Here is a 16,747-nt window from a genome sequence, read left to right as displayed (position 1 = left end):
AGTCTTAATACACTGAACTGTTTTAAAAGTTACACCTTTAGTTAATCAACTGCAGTGTCAAAAAAAAAAAAAAAAAAAGAATCCAAAGTTAAGTCAGCCCTCTCTTTTAAGGATAGAAAAAGCCCAGATTCCACAGGATTTGGAGTATTTAGAGCTCAGGAAAAGTGTCTCCAACCTTCAAACCAAACCAGGCACATATGTAAAGCTTTGTCAATCCGTTACAAGCCCAGTCCACCACAGCAAAGCTAACAATAATGCCACTGTACCTGACTAGAAAGGGCATGCAGAGCCTCAAGGGTACCCACTCTGCATCCCTACCCGAAAATAGCATGTGCTGACCCAGAGCAGCCCTGGGATGCTGGGAGGTGCCAGCTCCTGGTCTGCCTGCTGCAGCGTTGGCATAGCACTGGGATAAACCAGCCCATGGGGAAACGAAGCAGCTCCATCACAGGACACGCTGGACCTGCTTGCCAAGGTGCGACTTCAAGGGGCTGCAGAGGCACTCAGCAAGTCAGGAGCCAGTCACTCAGGAGGGAGAACTACCAGCACCTCAGGGGGCTGCAACTGACCTTTCTGGATTAATCAGCACTGGATCTGCTCTTTATAGTCCTGGGCTGAGGGAAACAGGAGTGCATCAGCTTAGATGCCCTTTATCTGGCAAAATGACATTAACCTCCAAGAACAATTTAAAGAATTAGCAAACCAACTTGATAAATTTAATTTTTTTTTATTAACAATCATTTTACATTACAAGGATAATATGACAAAAGGAAAGTTCTTGTGTACATACTATGATATATCAACATAGCTCTATTCGTATCCAGTGTCCTAGGTCCTTTCACACAGGTACTATAAAGCATAGTCTGTAAAGTAATATAATTTTAATGTCTCCAAAAGAGTGATATTAACATATTAATACATATATAGTAATAGATGTCTAGATATTTTTCTCTCATTTCATATGTGTGTGTGGTGGGTGAGTGGGTGGGTGAGAGATCGCTTGAAACAGTTCAGCAGGGCTGTGCTTGGATGTGGATACGGAGAGGTTTGAGACAAAACCTCATTTTCTGGAAGTAAAAATGCATTTTTGCCGACTGTCAGGTGAGTCTATGAGGATGCCATGACTGGCAGAAAGCTCCGTAGCCCTCCTGTAGCATTTGGGACATTACAGCATATGAGACGTGGTTCCCCCGCGTAGCCCAGCGAGCTTATTCGACATGAGGTGCAGTGCATGGGAGCCCCTCGCCGGGCGGCAGCAGCACCAGCAGGGCGGCTGGGAGGCGAGGCCCGGGCTGAGCGTACGCGGGTGTCAGTGGCTTCGGAAGGAGGGGGCCGGAGGAGAAAAGTGTCTCTGAGGTTTGTGAGGAGCAGGTGCTGAGAGCTCCCCGCCGGTGTGCGCGGCTGCTGGGCTGCGGCAGAGCGGGGAGCCGCCGCCGGGCAGGGGCGGCTGAGGTGGATTGCCAGTTGTGTGGAGGAGAGAGGCCTGGGAGAGGGCACTGAGGTGTGTGACGGGGCTGGGGGCAGCTCGCACAGCGTCTGCTCATGCAATACCAGTGTAAAGATCCATTCGGATGTCGGAATTACAACTCACCCTCCTCCCGACCAAAGCCAACAAATAAAACAAACGGCAAGGAGTGCAGTGGCTGCCAGGCCTGACGTGGAGCTGCCAAGGCAAACCTCCATGATTTCCCTCCGGCCCTTGTGGGGACCCAGCTCACTCACTGACCACCTGCTGCCAGACCAGCCAGAGGCACCTCTCAGGTTCTCTCAGGCATCAGCCAAAGGCTTCAGGATGCAGCAGGGCCAGTGTCCTATGAGTGGCTGTGTGAAGGGAGGGATGGATGGATGAGACAGCTGCCCATCCCACAGGCATCAGCAGATACTCAGGGAGGACTGATCCACCCCCATCCCAGCATGGAAATTCTGGTCATGGGAAAGCAGGTGTCTCTTTGCACAGGCAGGGTAAGAGGACTGCACCCTTTGGTGCTTCAGCCTGGCAAGGTCCGAACGCTGTGTGCTGGGGCCCAAAGGCACACGTGAGACACTGACCATGTCTTCCATACAATCACATCATTTCCTTTCCTCCAGAAAGCCTCCCTGGGCCCCTGGCCAGGCAGGCTGCTCACAGGCTGAGGAGCGGCTGTGAGTCCTGAGGGAGCGGAGTGGTTCCTGCAGCAGAACAGCGGCCAGCCTGACCCAAGAGAGCTGAGCATGCCTTCCCAACTGGGATCGCATACTCTCATCTATCGCTCTGACTTCATGGTTCCTTCTCGTTTGCACTGTTCCCACTCCATACACTATCCCTGCCACCACCAACTGCGTGGCCGTAACCCTTCCTCTGCTCAAAACCGCCTTGGCTCTCCTGCTGCCTTTACCCCAGTGCCATGGCTGTGTCGCCGACCGATGCCCACAAGCGCACCCACGCTCTCGCTGGTGCCGTGTGAGCTCTGGCCAGCGCAGGGTCTCCCTGGCAGTGTGCCGGCGACTGCTGAGGAATGCCAGGTGGAACTGCAAAAAGCCACGTTTCCACAGCACCAGTGCCCGCAGTTGCCAACCACATCCATGCAGAGAGACGAAAGTGCATATGAGGGTGGATATGTGTCTGTCCAAGTGTGAACACACAGGCTCTCAGCAAGACGCTTTCTTGGGAGAATGACACTCAAGCATTTTCCCCTACCAAGACAATCCATTATTAAACAAACCTTATTTATCACTTGGTTAACATGCCAGCAAGGAAACCCCTTGCCCTAAAAACAGCCAAGCCCCTCTCCATAGAGTGCTTTACATGTAAATGTAGGCCTCAGTGTATGGCTAAAACCATCCCAAAGTCCAAAGTCTTCAGTGTTACGTGCCTTGTGCTAGAACACAGGGCCAGCCTTACACAAGGGTGGTTGAGTCTATCTCTATATTATAATCTTTATATCTATTGAAAACATAGAAATATATAAATATATAGGATTTCATTTATAGATATATAAGCATGTGATTTTAATCTTTTGTACTGTGTGTATATGTAGTGGGATGTGCGTATATACAATATATAGACCATATGCATATGTACTGTATACATACACTAGCTTACATGCACACACATCATACGTGTCTCCAAGGGAGACAGGAATTGCATAGGCATTACTGCATTGGATACAATGGCTGGGGGATTAACGTACCATTTCTCTGCTTTTAAGACCTCTTTTAACAGGGCTGAAAGGGGAATCTGCAAAAGCAGAGGCTGTCGCTGTTTATTTGCAAGCCAGCTGTCTAGGCACTGGTCAAACAAACAGCAATCCTCATGATATAAGAAAGGATGGGGACTCCAAAGACCCTGTGGGCCATCTGGTTGAGTTTGTGCTGTGAGAAAGAGATGGACCAAGCCTGATTCACGTCTGAACAGTCATACCAGCAAAAGCGTCACCAGTTTGGGAGACATGGCTGCAGCTGGCTCAAGACCCAAGGCAGACGCCACATGAGGACCCTGCCCACTGTGTCCCCTCACAGCCCCCATAACTTCTGTGTGCTTTTGCTGGTATGGGAAGAGCTTTGGTTTCTTGTGAGAATTATCCCTGCTGAGGTCGGTCTTGTGGCTGGAGGGCCTGGATCCCTGTGGACACAGGTGAGCCCTGCAGAAGGACATGTCTAAATGTGCTTCACAGATTTCTGCTTCACAGCAGGGTAAAAGAGGCAAGGAGCCTGAGCAAAAAGTGGGGAAGGGAAATTGGCAACCAAAAATCCCACGGGTTAGAAACAGAAACCCGAGGGTTTGGAGAAGTGTGCAGTATTCACAGTCAGATGCCACAGCTAAGATGCAGGGGAAGGAGTGTGGGAAGGAGACAATAAAGAGGTCATTCAAGAAAAACCGAATTCTCTGTCTTTGCAGCCTAACCAGTTCAAGACACTGTGAGGAACACATTCAAAACAGCTCCTCTTGATCTCTCAGCACAGCAAGAAAGGCATTGATTAAACCTGATGCATGGCAAACTTGGAGCCATGGAGGCCTCCCTCATCACCTTGCTAAGCCCTCCCCATGCCTGCTGCTGCCTCCTGGCCTCACTGACACCAGACTGGGCCCAGACAAACAGCAAACAGAGATGCACCTGCTTCTGGGAAAGGCTTGGGAGCCCTGGGAAGCCAAGGGTGCTTTGCATTGATATTCCTCCCTCCTCCCTGTCTTGTAGTCATGTTTCCATCCATGGACTATCCATGAAAGTAAGAGCTACAGATCTGACAGGTGGGTTAACCTGGAGGGAAAGCTTGCAAAGCACCTGCATTTATCCTAGGGCAAAGACCAGGTTTATTTTCTGATGTGCAGGTTAACAGGGAATTGTGTTGGAGGAGATGGGATGTGCTGGGCTGGGCCAGCTGCTCTACCAAGCTCTTGTCTATCCTCATCACCAATGTAAGGGGACTCTGACCGCTCCTATCATAAGTATCCATAACATCCAGGGGCAGGGAATCACTGTTTGCAAGCAAAGTTATTTGCTACAGGAACAAGTGCTCTGCCTGTGTCTGCTAGCTGCCAGAGAATATCACCACATGCTGCACATTTCACTGCACCATTAGAAGTAAAAGCTGCCGGTGAAAAATGTCACTGATGAAAGCAGGATTTGCAAGTGTACCAAAGGGAAGGAGTAACAAATTGGAAGAGTAATTTCTGAAGAGGCCTCTGGCAACTCTTACCTCACCATTTCCTCCCCGGTAGCAAAAGTTAGGAGGCTTGGATTGAGAGTTGTAAACAGGTCTCTCAGGCTACTCAACACAAGTCCTGGGGGAGCATTCCTCTTTCCAAAGGTGTCTGGAGACTGTCCCCAAATATTCCTCCCCTCCATGTGGGCCAGGCACTTTGATGGGCCTCTATGCCAAGGAGTTTTGCTGCTGCAAACAGAAAAGCAGGTGATTTTTCCTCTCCACCCACAAAGAGCTATGGATTCTATGATTTATGTTCACCATGCCCATCTCCAGTCAGAAATGAATGGAGCAGCAGTTTCTCTATCTTCTTTATCTTTTTGCATCTCCTCCAGTTTAAAAAAGGATGGGAGCCTGCCACCTCCCTGGCAGGCAGCAGCTCCAGAGCTTTGTGGCAGCACCCTGAGCAGAGCCAATTCACCATGCCTGGAGAGCTACGAGCACCTTGTGTGGAGAGATGGAGAGGTCCCTACTTTATGGTCAGGCAAACAACCACCCAAGGCTGTACTGCTGGCAGGGGGTTTCCAGTTTAATTTTCACACCTCTGCATGAATGGATCAACTTGATCATATAATTTGTAAGAAAATACAGGAAAACATGAAAACAAAGCCATTTTTCATGTTTCTCAGATGTGTCATATCAATGCCCCTGTGTTGCAACTGTGTGATGCCCTGACCTAGCTTGTGACATTTCCATGAGGACCACAAGGAAGAGCACCCAGCACCTGCACCCCTGGCAGCAGTTTGGCAGCAGGTGGGTGGCCCTCTCCTGCCTGAGCCAGCCTCAGGCTGCACGTGCTGTCAGAGGTAAGGCAAGGGGTAAGTGCTACAGAGGGTGCTGACCAGCCTGACCAGCCCTCACTGCTACATTCACAGGGTCCACGCTGCTCCGCTCAGATCATCTGACTGAAAGGCCCTGTTTTACAGCAAAGGGGCAGTGTCAGGACACAAGGATGGGCCACCACTTGTGCTTTGGGTGGGCTCAGTCCCTCCTCAGTCCCGCAGGAAGAGAGGCAAACACTTTCAAAACCCTGACCAACACCAGCCTAGCTGTTCCTATGTGGTCTGAAAGTTGTACCATAGTGGCTTGGCTGCACATCTCTGCCAGTGCTGGCTGTGAAGTTCTGCTGAAGGCAAAGGGGTTAGCAGGAGGTGAGTGAGACCTAGGTAGAAGTGTGTGTTTTCCTGGGGAAGACAGTGCGTGAACCCTGGCAGTGAAAGTGACTCAGAGAGAGATCAGTTCCAAACATGCTACATCTCCATTGAAAACAAACAAAAAAGTTTAAAAAATAAAATAATATTATATATATATATATATATATTTATATAAATGAAAAGCTATTAACTAGCAGCAACGGTTCTAGAGATATCTTAGCACCAAGACCAAGGGCAGGGGGTAACAGGAGAAAGGAAAGGTTCAGTGTTGCTGATACCACCATCATGTTTCCAAACAACACAGCTTGGCACAAAGCTCATCCCTCTGGGAAGTGAGAACATGTTGGCTTGGACACCTTTTGGACCACACATCTCACTCCCACGATGATCTGGTCAGGTTGGTGCTGTCCATGCCACATCAGCAGGGCAAGGCACTAGCATCTGTGGAGTTTTTGCACCTTTTTTGTTTGTGTGGTTTTTTTTGGTTGGTTAGGGTTTTTTTGTGTTTTTTTTTTTTTTTTCTCTTTTCTAACCTGAAGTGATATTGTGTGGATGGAGCTTGTTTACTTTAAAAGAATAAAACAAAGAAGAGCCCCAAGCCCACAAAACAATCTCTTTGTGATGAAAGGTGCAAGTCCCCCATTCACATTTCAGCTGGACTCTGCATTCTTCCAAGAAAGGAAGAAATATTTTGCAGGAAGAAGCAGAGCATCCCTTCTTCCTGCTGTCATCAAGTCAGCTGTGCTGTGGAACATGTTACCTTGGTCACAAGAGAGTAAGTGAACCTTTGTAGGACATCACACATGAATATAATCCAAGATAATCTTGCATTGATAGCTCCTGCCACCAAACTGCAGCAGGTTTTTTCTTTCAGTCATTCCAAACAAAACAAAACGAAACGAAACAAAAACCCCACAACAATCTAGGATTATAAAGACATGGTATAAATAATGTAAATTAGAATATAATTTTTAAGCCTTTGAATCTCCGCCCAGAGGTGGCTCTTGACTCATTGGCTGTCTAGCTTCCACAGCAGCCCTGGTTTTGAATGAATAGTTGTATATATATATATATATTTATCTCATACAATATAAAAATATAAATGCAAAAATTTCCCCCTGCCTTCTCTATTTTGCTATTTTATAGTCTGCACATGACATCATGTTATAACATATGTATGATAGACTGGTACTAGGGTTATCACAAAAGGAGCTGAAAGCCAAGTATTACTCTACAGCCCAAAAATAGGGAGAACTGAGAAAGAGGCATCACAGTTTAGTGGAGGCATTTGTTTCTAAATCAGAATAAAAACCCAAAATAATGCCCCCAGCCCCTCTCTCCTGTCAGTAATTTTTTGAGTGAAGAAATATTTCACTCAGTTGAAGAGAACTGGGTGGAGCAGGGGGCAACAAAACACGGGATGCTCTGTCAGAAATCAGAAATCTGATGATTGCCAACAAAAGGCTCAAATGGCTCAATAACTGGGCTGAACAATGGAAAGAGAGGCAGAGATTGAAACCAAGGGAAAAACAAACAAACAAACAAACAAACAAACAAACAACCCCAAAATGAAACAAAACAAAAAACAACCCAGTAAACTGACAACACACATACAAAGGAAACTGCTGGGAGGATGAGGCTGACAAAGACCCGTTGTCTAGCTTATAGGTTGTTAGGTTTGAACATGTAGAGTATGGCCCCAGCACATGCTTCTAAAGAATGAAATGTTGCCACCTACATTGCAGCTGCCATGGTTGGAGACATCAGTAAATGTCTAAACATTGTCTCAATCTTTAAAATTCTGCTTAGCTTCTATCAGACGCACATCGTCTTAAATTTTCAGTGTGGGTTTTTCCTTAATATAGATAATATATATATTTTATATAATATATCAAAGTTTAGAGTATAGATTAAAAAAATTATCTGATCTGAGGCATTCCTTCCTAAATATCAGGGTAAAACTCAGAGCCATGGTCCATGCTCTGCAACATTGGCTTCTGGTCAAGAGATGACATCCTGCTCAGCATTTCGGCCGAGAGCGCGTAACTATTGCCTGACTTCTCCTCGAACCAGCTATCGAGTGCCCTTTTGCAATCGAAGTTGGCAATGGGCGGCCCGTTAACAGCAATTGTCAACAGGTCACTGAGCTGCTCCAGCGTGAGCCGAGAGCGGTTGTTCTTGCGCACTCTCTGCAGGGCGCTACGCCCCTTCTCACAGCAGGCCGAAGAGGTGGGAAGGACTTTGAGGATCTGAACTATTTTATTTAGGAGGGGAAATCTCTGTTTGTATTTACAAATGTGACTGAGCAAGTCTTTAAAACCATTTTTGGTATAATAATCCACTTTGAGTTCTCGCCACTCCATCAGCAGACTCCCTCGGGTGTCCATCCCCTCTCGGCAAACCTCTCTGGAAAATGATGGGACTGTTTCCAGGTGTTCAAATATTTGTACCATATCCTCCTTCCCATAGCTCATGAGCTCATCAGTGCTTCTGGGCCAAGCTGCAAGGTCAAATACCTGACAGGCCTTCACAAATGTCCGGCTGCGGGAATCAAACCTTTGGGCTAGGATCACCTGGGTCTTCTGGCAGATCTTTTCTCTGATTGACTGGAATTTGGCTTCAGCCACCCGTAGATTTTTCACTGCAATTCCATTAAAGCTTTCACGGAAGTTTTCCTCAAATTCCTGCAAGTACTCTCCTGGGGAGTCTGCTAGCCGGCTGATCTCCTGGATGGCCTCCTCTATTTTATCATCCACCTGCGACACAAGAAGATACTCCCCTTGGAAGACGTAGGCAAGGCGTGAAAGCACAGCAATCACATCCAGCAGGAAGTAGATGAGCTTGATCGACTGGTAGTCCATCAGGAACTGCAGGAGAGCCAAGGCAATGGCAGAAGCATCTGCTCTTTGGGTCTGGCCACTGACATCTTTGAGATGGGCTACGACCTCAAGGTAATCCTTGATGAGAGCGTTGAGCACGTTCTGCTCCCCAATGATCCACTTCACTGCTCGAATGTCCCCCAGGAATTCGGTCTCCTCACACAGAGTGGCAGCAGTGACCCTTAACTCGCACATGAGTCGGGGAGAATAACGATAGAAACTAAGCAGTTGCTTCAAATTGTTTTCTAGCTCCTCCAGACATGGTAGTTCCTTCCCGCTAATGGCATCCAAAATTTCCAAGTGGGGCCTATGCACCATAAAGGGAAGGCAGAGGAGCCAGGGCAAGGTCTTTCTGATTGTCATGAACAAGTTGGCTCTCAGGCTGGCGGTAATGTTAGCACCATCAACTCCCAAGCCGATCGTTGGCTTCTCATCCTGCAGTCGTATTCCCAGGCTGGAAAAAGCCCGGTCTAATGCTTGAAGGTAACTGTCTGTTGTAGAAAAGCCAAGTTCCTGAAGAGACAGGAATTCAGTTGCTGGAGGCCCATCACTGCTCGTGTACTGCACATAGACCGCAACTGTATCTGCAAGCAAGTCGTCGCTCTGCCCATCCAGAATGATGCTGAGGAAGGGAGATTGCCGGATGCGCTCAACCAGGTCCTCTCGGAGAGCCCGGGCGATATGGTGAATTAAAATCTGGCAGTCTCCTTCATTCATGTACTGATCCACCACCTTGAGTTCACACTTTCTCAGTAGTTCTGCCAGAGGCCGAAAGTCGTAGTAGGGCCTGCCCTCCAGTGCCAGGTGGTAGGCTGTATTGAAGAGCAGGGTCATATTTCGGCACATCTCTTCTGTTTTCTCTGGGTGCATCCTGAGCTTGTAAAGCTGCAGGCACTTCTTGTGGAGGTTGCTCTGGCTGTGAAGCTTTATTGTGTGTATCTTGAACTGCTTAGAGCCAATGATGAAGGCTGAAGTCCGAGAAGATTGCACTGTGTACTGCCTACAGACATGGCACCACATCTCATTCAGTGTCGGGGAGTAACGCAGAAACCAAAACTTTTTAAGCCACTCTTGCTTGAACCGCCGTATCCTCCGGCCCGTGGCAGAAGACATCTTAGAAGGCTCATCTGTAGCAGCAATCATGTCGTTGGAAACTGATTCATCAGCAGAATCCACCTCTTGGTCATCATCCTCCATGATGGTGGGAACTGAGATGATGCTTTCTGAAGCTGTAACAAAAAAATAAAAAAAAAAGGAAAAAAATATGGTATTTACAAAGTTGCTGAGCTAGAGAACCATCCTACTGGTGACAGTAAGAGCATTGCCCAAAGAGCTGGTCACAACCTCTCTTCTTCTGCCCACAATACATTATGGATAGAATTTGAATCATGACTTTGAAGGGAAAAGGAATCTATATTTCTGCATAAGAACTTTGTCTCCAACATGCCACAATGAACAGCAACAAAGGACACTACATCCTGGCCACTTGAACAATACACTGTGTGACCCAAATATTCTTTTTACTGAATGCTCCTGGCTGCTTGACAGCATGTTCCTGGAGGAAATGAAATGTATCTTCAGAAAGAGACACGTGGTTGTGTTAAGGCAGTGGAGGAAACAGAGAGAGATTTCCAACAAGGGACACAGCAGGACATAATTTCATATACAAAGAGAGAACATTTCAGCATTACCACAGAGTCATTCATACTTTCTTGGTAGCATGTGAGGCATTGTGGAAGGTCTTCCGCTGAAAGAGAATGCATCAAAAATACAGCAAACAAACTGTCTGCAATGGAATGTCTTTTTTATTGGCAGTGCATTATCAATTACAATGGCAACAAAGAGAGTAAATTGTTATACAGAGTCTTTCCCAAGCAGTGTTTTCCACTGTACCCACAGCATCAGCTCTGGGCCCACCCAGTCACAAAACCTGACAAAGAACCTTCCATGGAACCACAGGTTCACCTGAATACTCAGAACAAAATGCTTTAGATGGGTACACAGCACACAGGCATCTCACTACTCTCCTTAGGCAGGGTTTGGAGAATGCTCTAATTCGGCAAGGCTTACCTGTGGGGTCTGAGAACTCTTGGAGCTCGGGTACCTGGGGCGGTAACACGGGCGCCTCGGGTAACTTCCCAGATCTCAGCATGTCTAACTCAGCCTGTAGCTCCCGGATTTTCTTCTTCAGACGGATGCAGTTGGGGCAGAAGGATGTGCTAGGGATTTCATGGGAGTTGCCTTGTGCAGACGCCAGTGACAGCTCAGTTGGGCTGTCTGCTTTAAGTGACAGGGGCTCTTCTTCCTCATCTTCAAGGATGCTCATCTCTTTGGCTGAAATGAAAGAGGAACTGTGAGGGATCCTCCATTCGCTCTCACTCTGGTTTCTGCTGAGGCTCAGGGAACTGTGCTGCATGGCATTGCCACACTGCTCAAAGATGTCTTCAGCCTGGTATTTAGATGCTCTTCCAAGGGAAAGTGGTGTACTTGTTGTTAACTGGTTTTCTTCAAACTTGGCAGACTCCAAAGAAGCCTCCAGGACATCTTTGAAGATGAGGTCAATTTTTTTTTTCTTTGTTTGGGGGTGGGATTCCCCCTCGTCACAGCTGCGCTTGTAGGGGCTCTTCCCCTGCTTTAAGGTAGTGAACTGGAGTGCTCCCCTTGCATCCTCTTGATTTTCTACATTCTTTTCTGAATTTTCATTCTGTAACATTTTGTCTCCTAGAATGGAAAACGAGGGGTGGGGATTATCACTGGGAACTGAGCAACATCCCTCAATCTAAAACTCAAAAAAGAACAAAAAGGCAGACTGAATCCCTGAAGGTCTGCATATTATGTTACAAGCCAGGGAACTGACACAACTCAGTGGAAACTGAGGCTTGCAAGAGGAGAAGCCCCGCTAATGGGCATGTCTGTAAAAACAGAGACAGTCCTGGGTAACCACAGCAGAGTAGAACCCACACGCTTCAAAGAGAAGAGAAACTACAGGCAGCTTGTTTAACCTAAAGGTATAACCAACCTGTGTTGGAAGAGGACTATGAGGTGAATGACTGATCATGGTGGAAACTACACCCAGAGCCTAAATGCTATTTTGGCTAGCTGGAAGTTCTGTGCCTGTTTTGACTTGGTAAAAGGTATCAAGCGTACAGCAGTGCAGCAAGAGATTTACACCATTTCATGACAACCCCAGTGTCTGTGCACGCCATGGCACAAAGTTTGCAAGCCCCTTTATTCTCGTTCAATTTGGAGGCTGCTCCAGAAATGCAAAAGTAAAGGAGTAAAAACAACTTGCACACTTAAAACCTAAGGTACACATTGTCAACTGAGCTACAACAGGTGAATGCCCTCCAAGGATGGGACATCTAGCTTGTCCGGGTGGAGTCTGAGAGCATGACCATTCAGTAATTGAAAAAAAAATATTAAAAGCAACCTCATATAAATTATTAATTGCTTAAAATAAAGGGAATAGCCAGATTTCCTTACCTGGAAATTCAAAAGACGATAGGTTTGGCTCAATTTCCATCACTCTTCTATCTTGTAAATAACTTCAAGCATTGATGGCTTCCCAAACAAGACGCTGCTTTATGCTGATTTTTGGTTTTGTTTGCTTAAAGTGTATTCATGCTTTCATAAGAGTTATGGAGCAAAAGCTACCATTCCCTCTCTAAGGAGAGCAATGCTAAGAATGCAGAAAAGATGCAAGACTTGAAACAGAGTAAGGCACTGTAAAAAGGGCTGGCCTGAATGGATGGGATTTTGCACTGGGTTTGGATGCTGACTGGGAAACTCAGCCACTTCTTTAGTGAATCCATAATAACAGATCTCAGCTTTCACTCTCTCTCTTAGTATTTCCCCTGTTATGGACCATAGCAACTACTGTGAGACGTAGTGATTTAGAGGCAGTGATTTAGGTTCTTCTTTCTCGGTGATTTTTTCCCCCAACAAGCCGAGTGCTTCAGCCCTATGGAAAAGCTAGAAATCACAAGACGATCCCTCATATTATTGGTCTCAACTCCAATGATGAGGCAGGTCAGAAACCATCAGCAGAAACAAAACCCAGGAACAATGTTATTTTTCTGTGAGTTCGTAAAGCGTGCCACTTCATTTGACAGACTTATCTGCAGGGATTTGGTAACTTTTAAATAGAAAGTGCCTCAGCAGATTTTTGTGCTGCTTCCTGACCACTTCCCAGTGCCCTCCCAGTGGAAGCTTCCATGTCTCTCTCAAGTCTAGCAATGGCCCAGGTGATGCTCCATTTTAACAACATCTCCATGCCCCTTTTGTGAAGGCAGGCTAAACCCAGATTGCAGCAGGATGAGCTCACCAAGATGTCAGGGGGTTTCTGGAATGGTCTCTGTCGCCACAAGAGTTTCTACCTGAGGGTGCATTAGGTTGTGGCAGGTTCTGGAGAGTCCTGAGTCAGATCTTCACCACACTTGTAGCACAGAGCAGGCTGTGAGTTATGGTTTCAGCTTCCACAAACCATGACACCATGATAATCCAGGACTAAAGGCATGTCTGCATGGCAGGGCAATAGCTCATAGCCTTGGTGCCCCTGTAGAGCAGCTGCTCCAAGGACACAGACTGTCTCTTGCTGTACTTTCAGAAAGCACTAAGCCATCTGGATGACTAATGTGTGCATGTTACAGCAGCAAAATCACTGCAGCCTGTACCTAATCTCTCACTGGTGTTCATTAACATAAAAAAGAAAATTCATACCAATGTTAATTCAAAAGTGGGAATTGTCCAAGTACAGCCAGCATGATGTAACACTGCAAGTGCATAACCACCCTAAGGTGACAGAGATAACCAGCTTTTTCAGGACATCTTGTCCACCCCATGACTGAAGAGGAGACACCTTTTACCAAGTCAAGGCAGCAACAGCAGCTGTGTAATAATATACTCAGAAATCATAATTACAAATTATATTTAGTGTGGCTGCCCCTCTGAGGCCCTGCCATTCTGCAGCTAGACTGGAAAGAAATGCTCCTAATTAACTTCAGGTATCAGCATTGTACAGATGAACAGATGCATTAAGAATTTTTGCTTTCCGCTAAAGCTTCCTATATTGATGACAATACGTGGGCCCAAAGGACTGCTGGGTTTGTTTCAACATTGCTACTCTTTAGACAAGATAACAATTTTTATCCAAGGAAGAATCAGTGTGACAAGTACAAAGCCTCCTGTACGTTGTATACACATTCTAAGGTTGTGAGACTAAGGAGCTGATGACGCGCTGATCCCAAATTATCTTTCTGAAGAAAGAGGAGATAAATTAAACGAGGAAAATGGACATACAAACACACCAAGGAAATCTCATTCATATGGACACAAAACCAGCCAAAGCTCCCTCAAACAGGCTGCTCACAGAAGCCAGCATGTTCAGAGGAAAAACCTAACGCTGTCTTGTAGGACCGTCAGCTTGGCAATCTTTGGGCCAGAAAGTCTTGTGACAGGGGTGCTCTGTGATCCCTGTGCATTGCAACAGGCCCTTGCAGCACACACACACACAGCATGGCACCACACAACACATGACGTGACACATCACAGCACAAATCTTTCTTTCATGATCTCCATGACTGTGGGTATCTTACTCTTCTTGTACACCCATCCATCTATGTCAGGCAGAGCTGGGGGCGTTCACCCAGAGGTGCTCTGCTTCTAGAAATGCCGCTCTCCTCACACAGCCTGTGCAAAACCTACTTCATCCACAACATTTGGCCCAACTGTGGGGCAGCCTGAGGGGATCAGGAGAGAGGATGGAAAGGGAAGGGACTCACCACTTGTGAAACTTCTATTCATGGTTTCCTGGGACATACTGTGCAACCGCTTCATGTAATCCTCACTGTACCAGACCCGCAGCTTCTCCCCAGGGTGGATATCTCGGCAGGCACGGAAGTAAATCCTCTCGCTGTGCTGAAAGGCCATCAAGTTCTGCTCCCTCTCCTCCCGGGAGATGATGACGTATCTGAGGGCAAGGGGACAAGGCAGGTGTGAAGCACAAACTTCTCTCCTGTGCCCTCCCTTGCATCAGAATGACAACCATGAAGAAGCCAGAATGACCTTCGGAGAGAGACATCAACACAGCCAGGCTGGAAAGCATGGAGTTATAAGCAATGGTGTGCAAACAAGCATGGCCACCCAGGGAACACTAAGCCAGTGTGGATATTTCTTGCTGAGGAGGGGGGATGACACTAATGCACATCCAGTCTGAAGGGATGTCTGCCAGCAAGGGTGACAGACTCTCCCAGTCAGAAATATCTTTGCCTAGTGAGGAAAACAAGAACTTCCAGACTCCCATTGTCACTTCACATCCCAGGGCTCCCTCCCTTGTCCTCAGGAATATCTGGAATACGGCAGGGTTCCTCTGCCTGTCTGTTTCCCGAAAACACTGCCTTCCTTTTTCAGTTGGTAACAGATTTGCTTGCCTCTGTCCTCTCAGGCAAGCAGAATTGAGATTCTAAGGACAGAAACATGGATACCTAATGGGCATGGGATTATGTGCTAGTTGTCAAGGTCATGCCAGTATTGGAAGATTTTGCACTTCGGAGTTCAGCAGGGTGTGACAAAAAAACCCAATTCAGCTCTGCAAGTGGAAACCCCAACACCACATTGTAGGGATCTCCTGGCAGTGCTGACAAAAAGATCACTTTCAGGGCACGGGGTTTATTTTCCTGATTTAAAACAGCTTCATTTCAGCTCAGCAGAAATGTATTTATTCCTACTCCAAGCAACTGGCCCCTTGTGCAACTTGCTAAGACAGAGATGTATCACTAGAGTCATATTATTTGCTCCCACCCTCCTCATATTCCTGCTATAGGACATGAAAAAGGCTTGGTAATACTGGCTCCAGTTGCCATCAGCATGAGCTCACAAGACCTACCCAGGAAGGAGGCCCCATCACAGCATGTGTAGACCCCAAATCAGACGTGAACAGCTGATAGCTAAAATTTATTTTTCTCTTATGCTATTTGCCTCTGTTGTTCAGCATGCCCTGCTGCAGCAACCTCAGCAAAGGCAAGGGGGCTGCAGGGGAGCATATGGCTCCTCTGACATCTGCTGCTATTAGTTCTTGCCTAAGTTCCCTAATGTATATACAGGTATTCCTTTGTCTTAAGAAATCTGTCAAATTTTTTGAATATTCTACCTTCTCTAGTCATGTCTTTAGCACAGATAAAGACACAAGTCCACCTTCACGTGATCCCACTAACCCACACAAGAAAGGTCACAATCTTGGTGAAACCTCCCACAAAACACAGAAAACAAGTCTGCAGTGGCAGTGTCTCAGATTGCCTGAGGCTCTGGTTTTAATGTTAAGCAACTGTGCATGTGCCGGCAAGCAGTTGTAATTTTCCTAAAGTGTGCTACCCAGGATTCTCTGCCATCTTCAGTAATTATTTAAACAGCAGACTGGTACTGCCAACATTGGCTTTTATTAACCCATATTTACTTCTGATCACAAAACAAAGGGAACTTTTGAAGTACCAGTTTGTGTATTTGAGAAGAAGAGAGACCTGGACCAGTGGGGTGGGAAGGAGGTCCTGCAATAGCACACAGCTGCCAGGCTGTTGCTTTTGTGTGTAAGTGATCACTCCTCAAAAGGTGTATCAGGCCTTCAGCCAGCCATGAGATACACAACCCTTGAGACAGACTAATGCGCTGATGCCTTGCAGCACAGGAGAATCTCTCCTTGAAGCACAGGAGATCCTAGAGGATGCTCTCTCCAGTCCAAGCAAAATGTCAGGATGCTTCCTAGCACCAGCTAAGGAGAGACCCTGCTCTGCATCCTACCATCCACAACAGATCAGGCTGCCCGTGTGAAGATTTACTAACCTAAAGTCACTCAGAGATCCTTAATATAACATACATGACCTGCACATCCACAGCCAGTGGCACTGAGGAATTCATGCAGCGGTGGCAGGATGGTCTAGTGCGTTTTCAGCAAACTGTATTTGACAGTGAGATGTAGAAAATACAACTCTGAATGGGAAGTTAACTATTTGCACCAGGGCTCACTTTTATTATTAAGTA

At 46.7% G+C, this 16,747-nt stretch overlaps 1 protein-coding gene across 6 annotated transcripts in view; it reads right to left on the bottom strand.

Annotated features, from left to right (window-relative positions):
• Positions 1 to 707: 707 nt before the first annotated feature.
• PRDM11 (PR/SET domain 11) overlaps positions 708 to 16,747 on the bottom strand; it is a 49,194-nt gene continuing 33,154 nt past the window's right edge. For 3 of the 6 annotated variants that reach the window (XM_085580251.1, XM_021533249.4, XM_085580252.1), the window contains exons 6-8: positions 14,497 to 14,684; positions 10,787 to 11,437; positions 7,266 to 9,945 (exon numbers count right to left, since the gene is read on the bottom strand). In XM_085580251.1, the coding sequence (XP_085436377.1) occupies positions 7,781 to 9,945; positions 10,787 to 11,437; positions 14,497 to 14,684 (3,004 nt within the window). In that variant the 3' untranslated portion in view covers positions 7,266 to 7,780. Of the gene's footprint in view, positions 9,946 to 10,786; positions 11,438 to 12,199; positions 13,967 to 14,496; positions 14,685 to 16,747 lie in introns of those variants that run through there. The other 3 variants (XM_085580254.1, XM_021533250.3, XM_085580253.1) reach the window with 3 other exon arrangements.

Source organism: Lonchura striata, chromosome 5, assembly GCF_050655825.1.
Source record: "Lonchura striata isolate lonStrDom1 chromosome 5, ASM5065582v1, whole genome shotgun sequence".
In the NCBI taxonomy this organism is placed as follows: Eukaryota; Metazoa; Chordata; class Aves; order Passeriformes; family Estrildidae; genus Lonchura; species Lonchura striata.
This window is presented reverse-complemented; position numbering and strand designations above follow the sequence as displayed.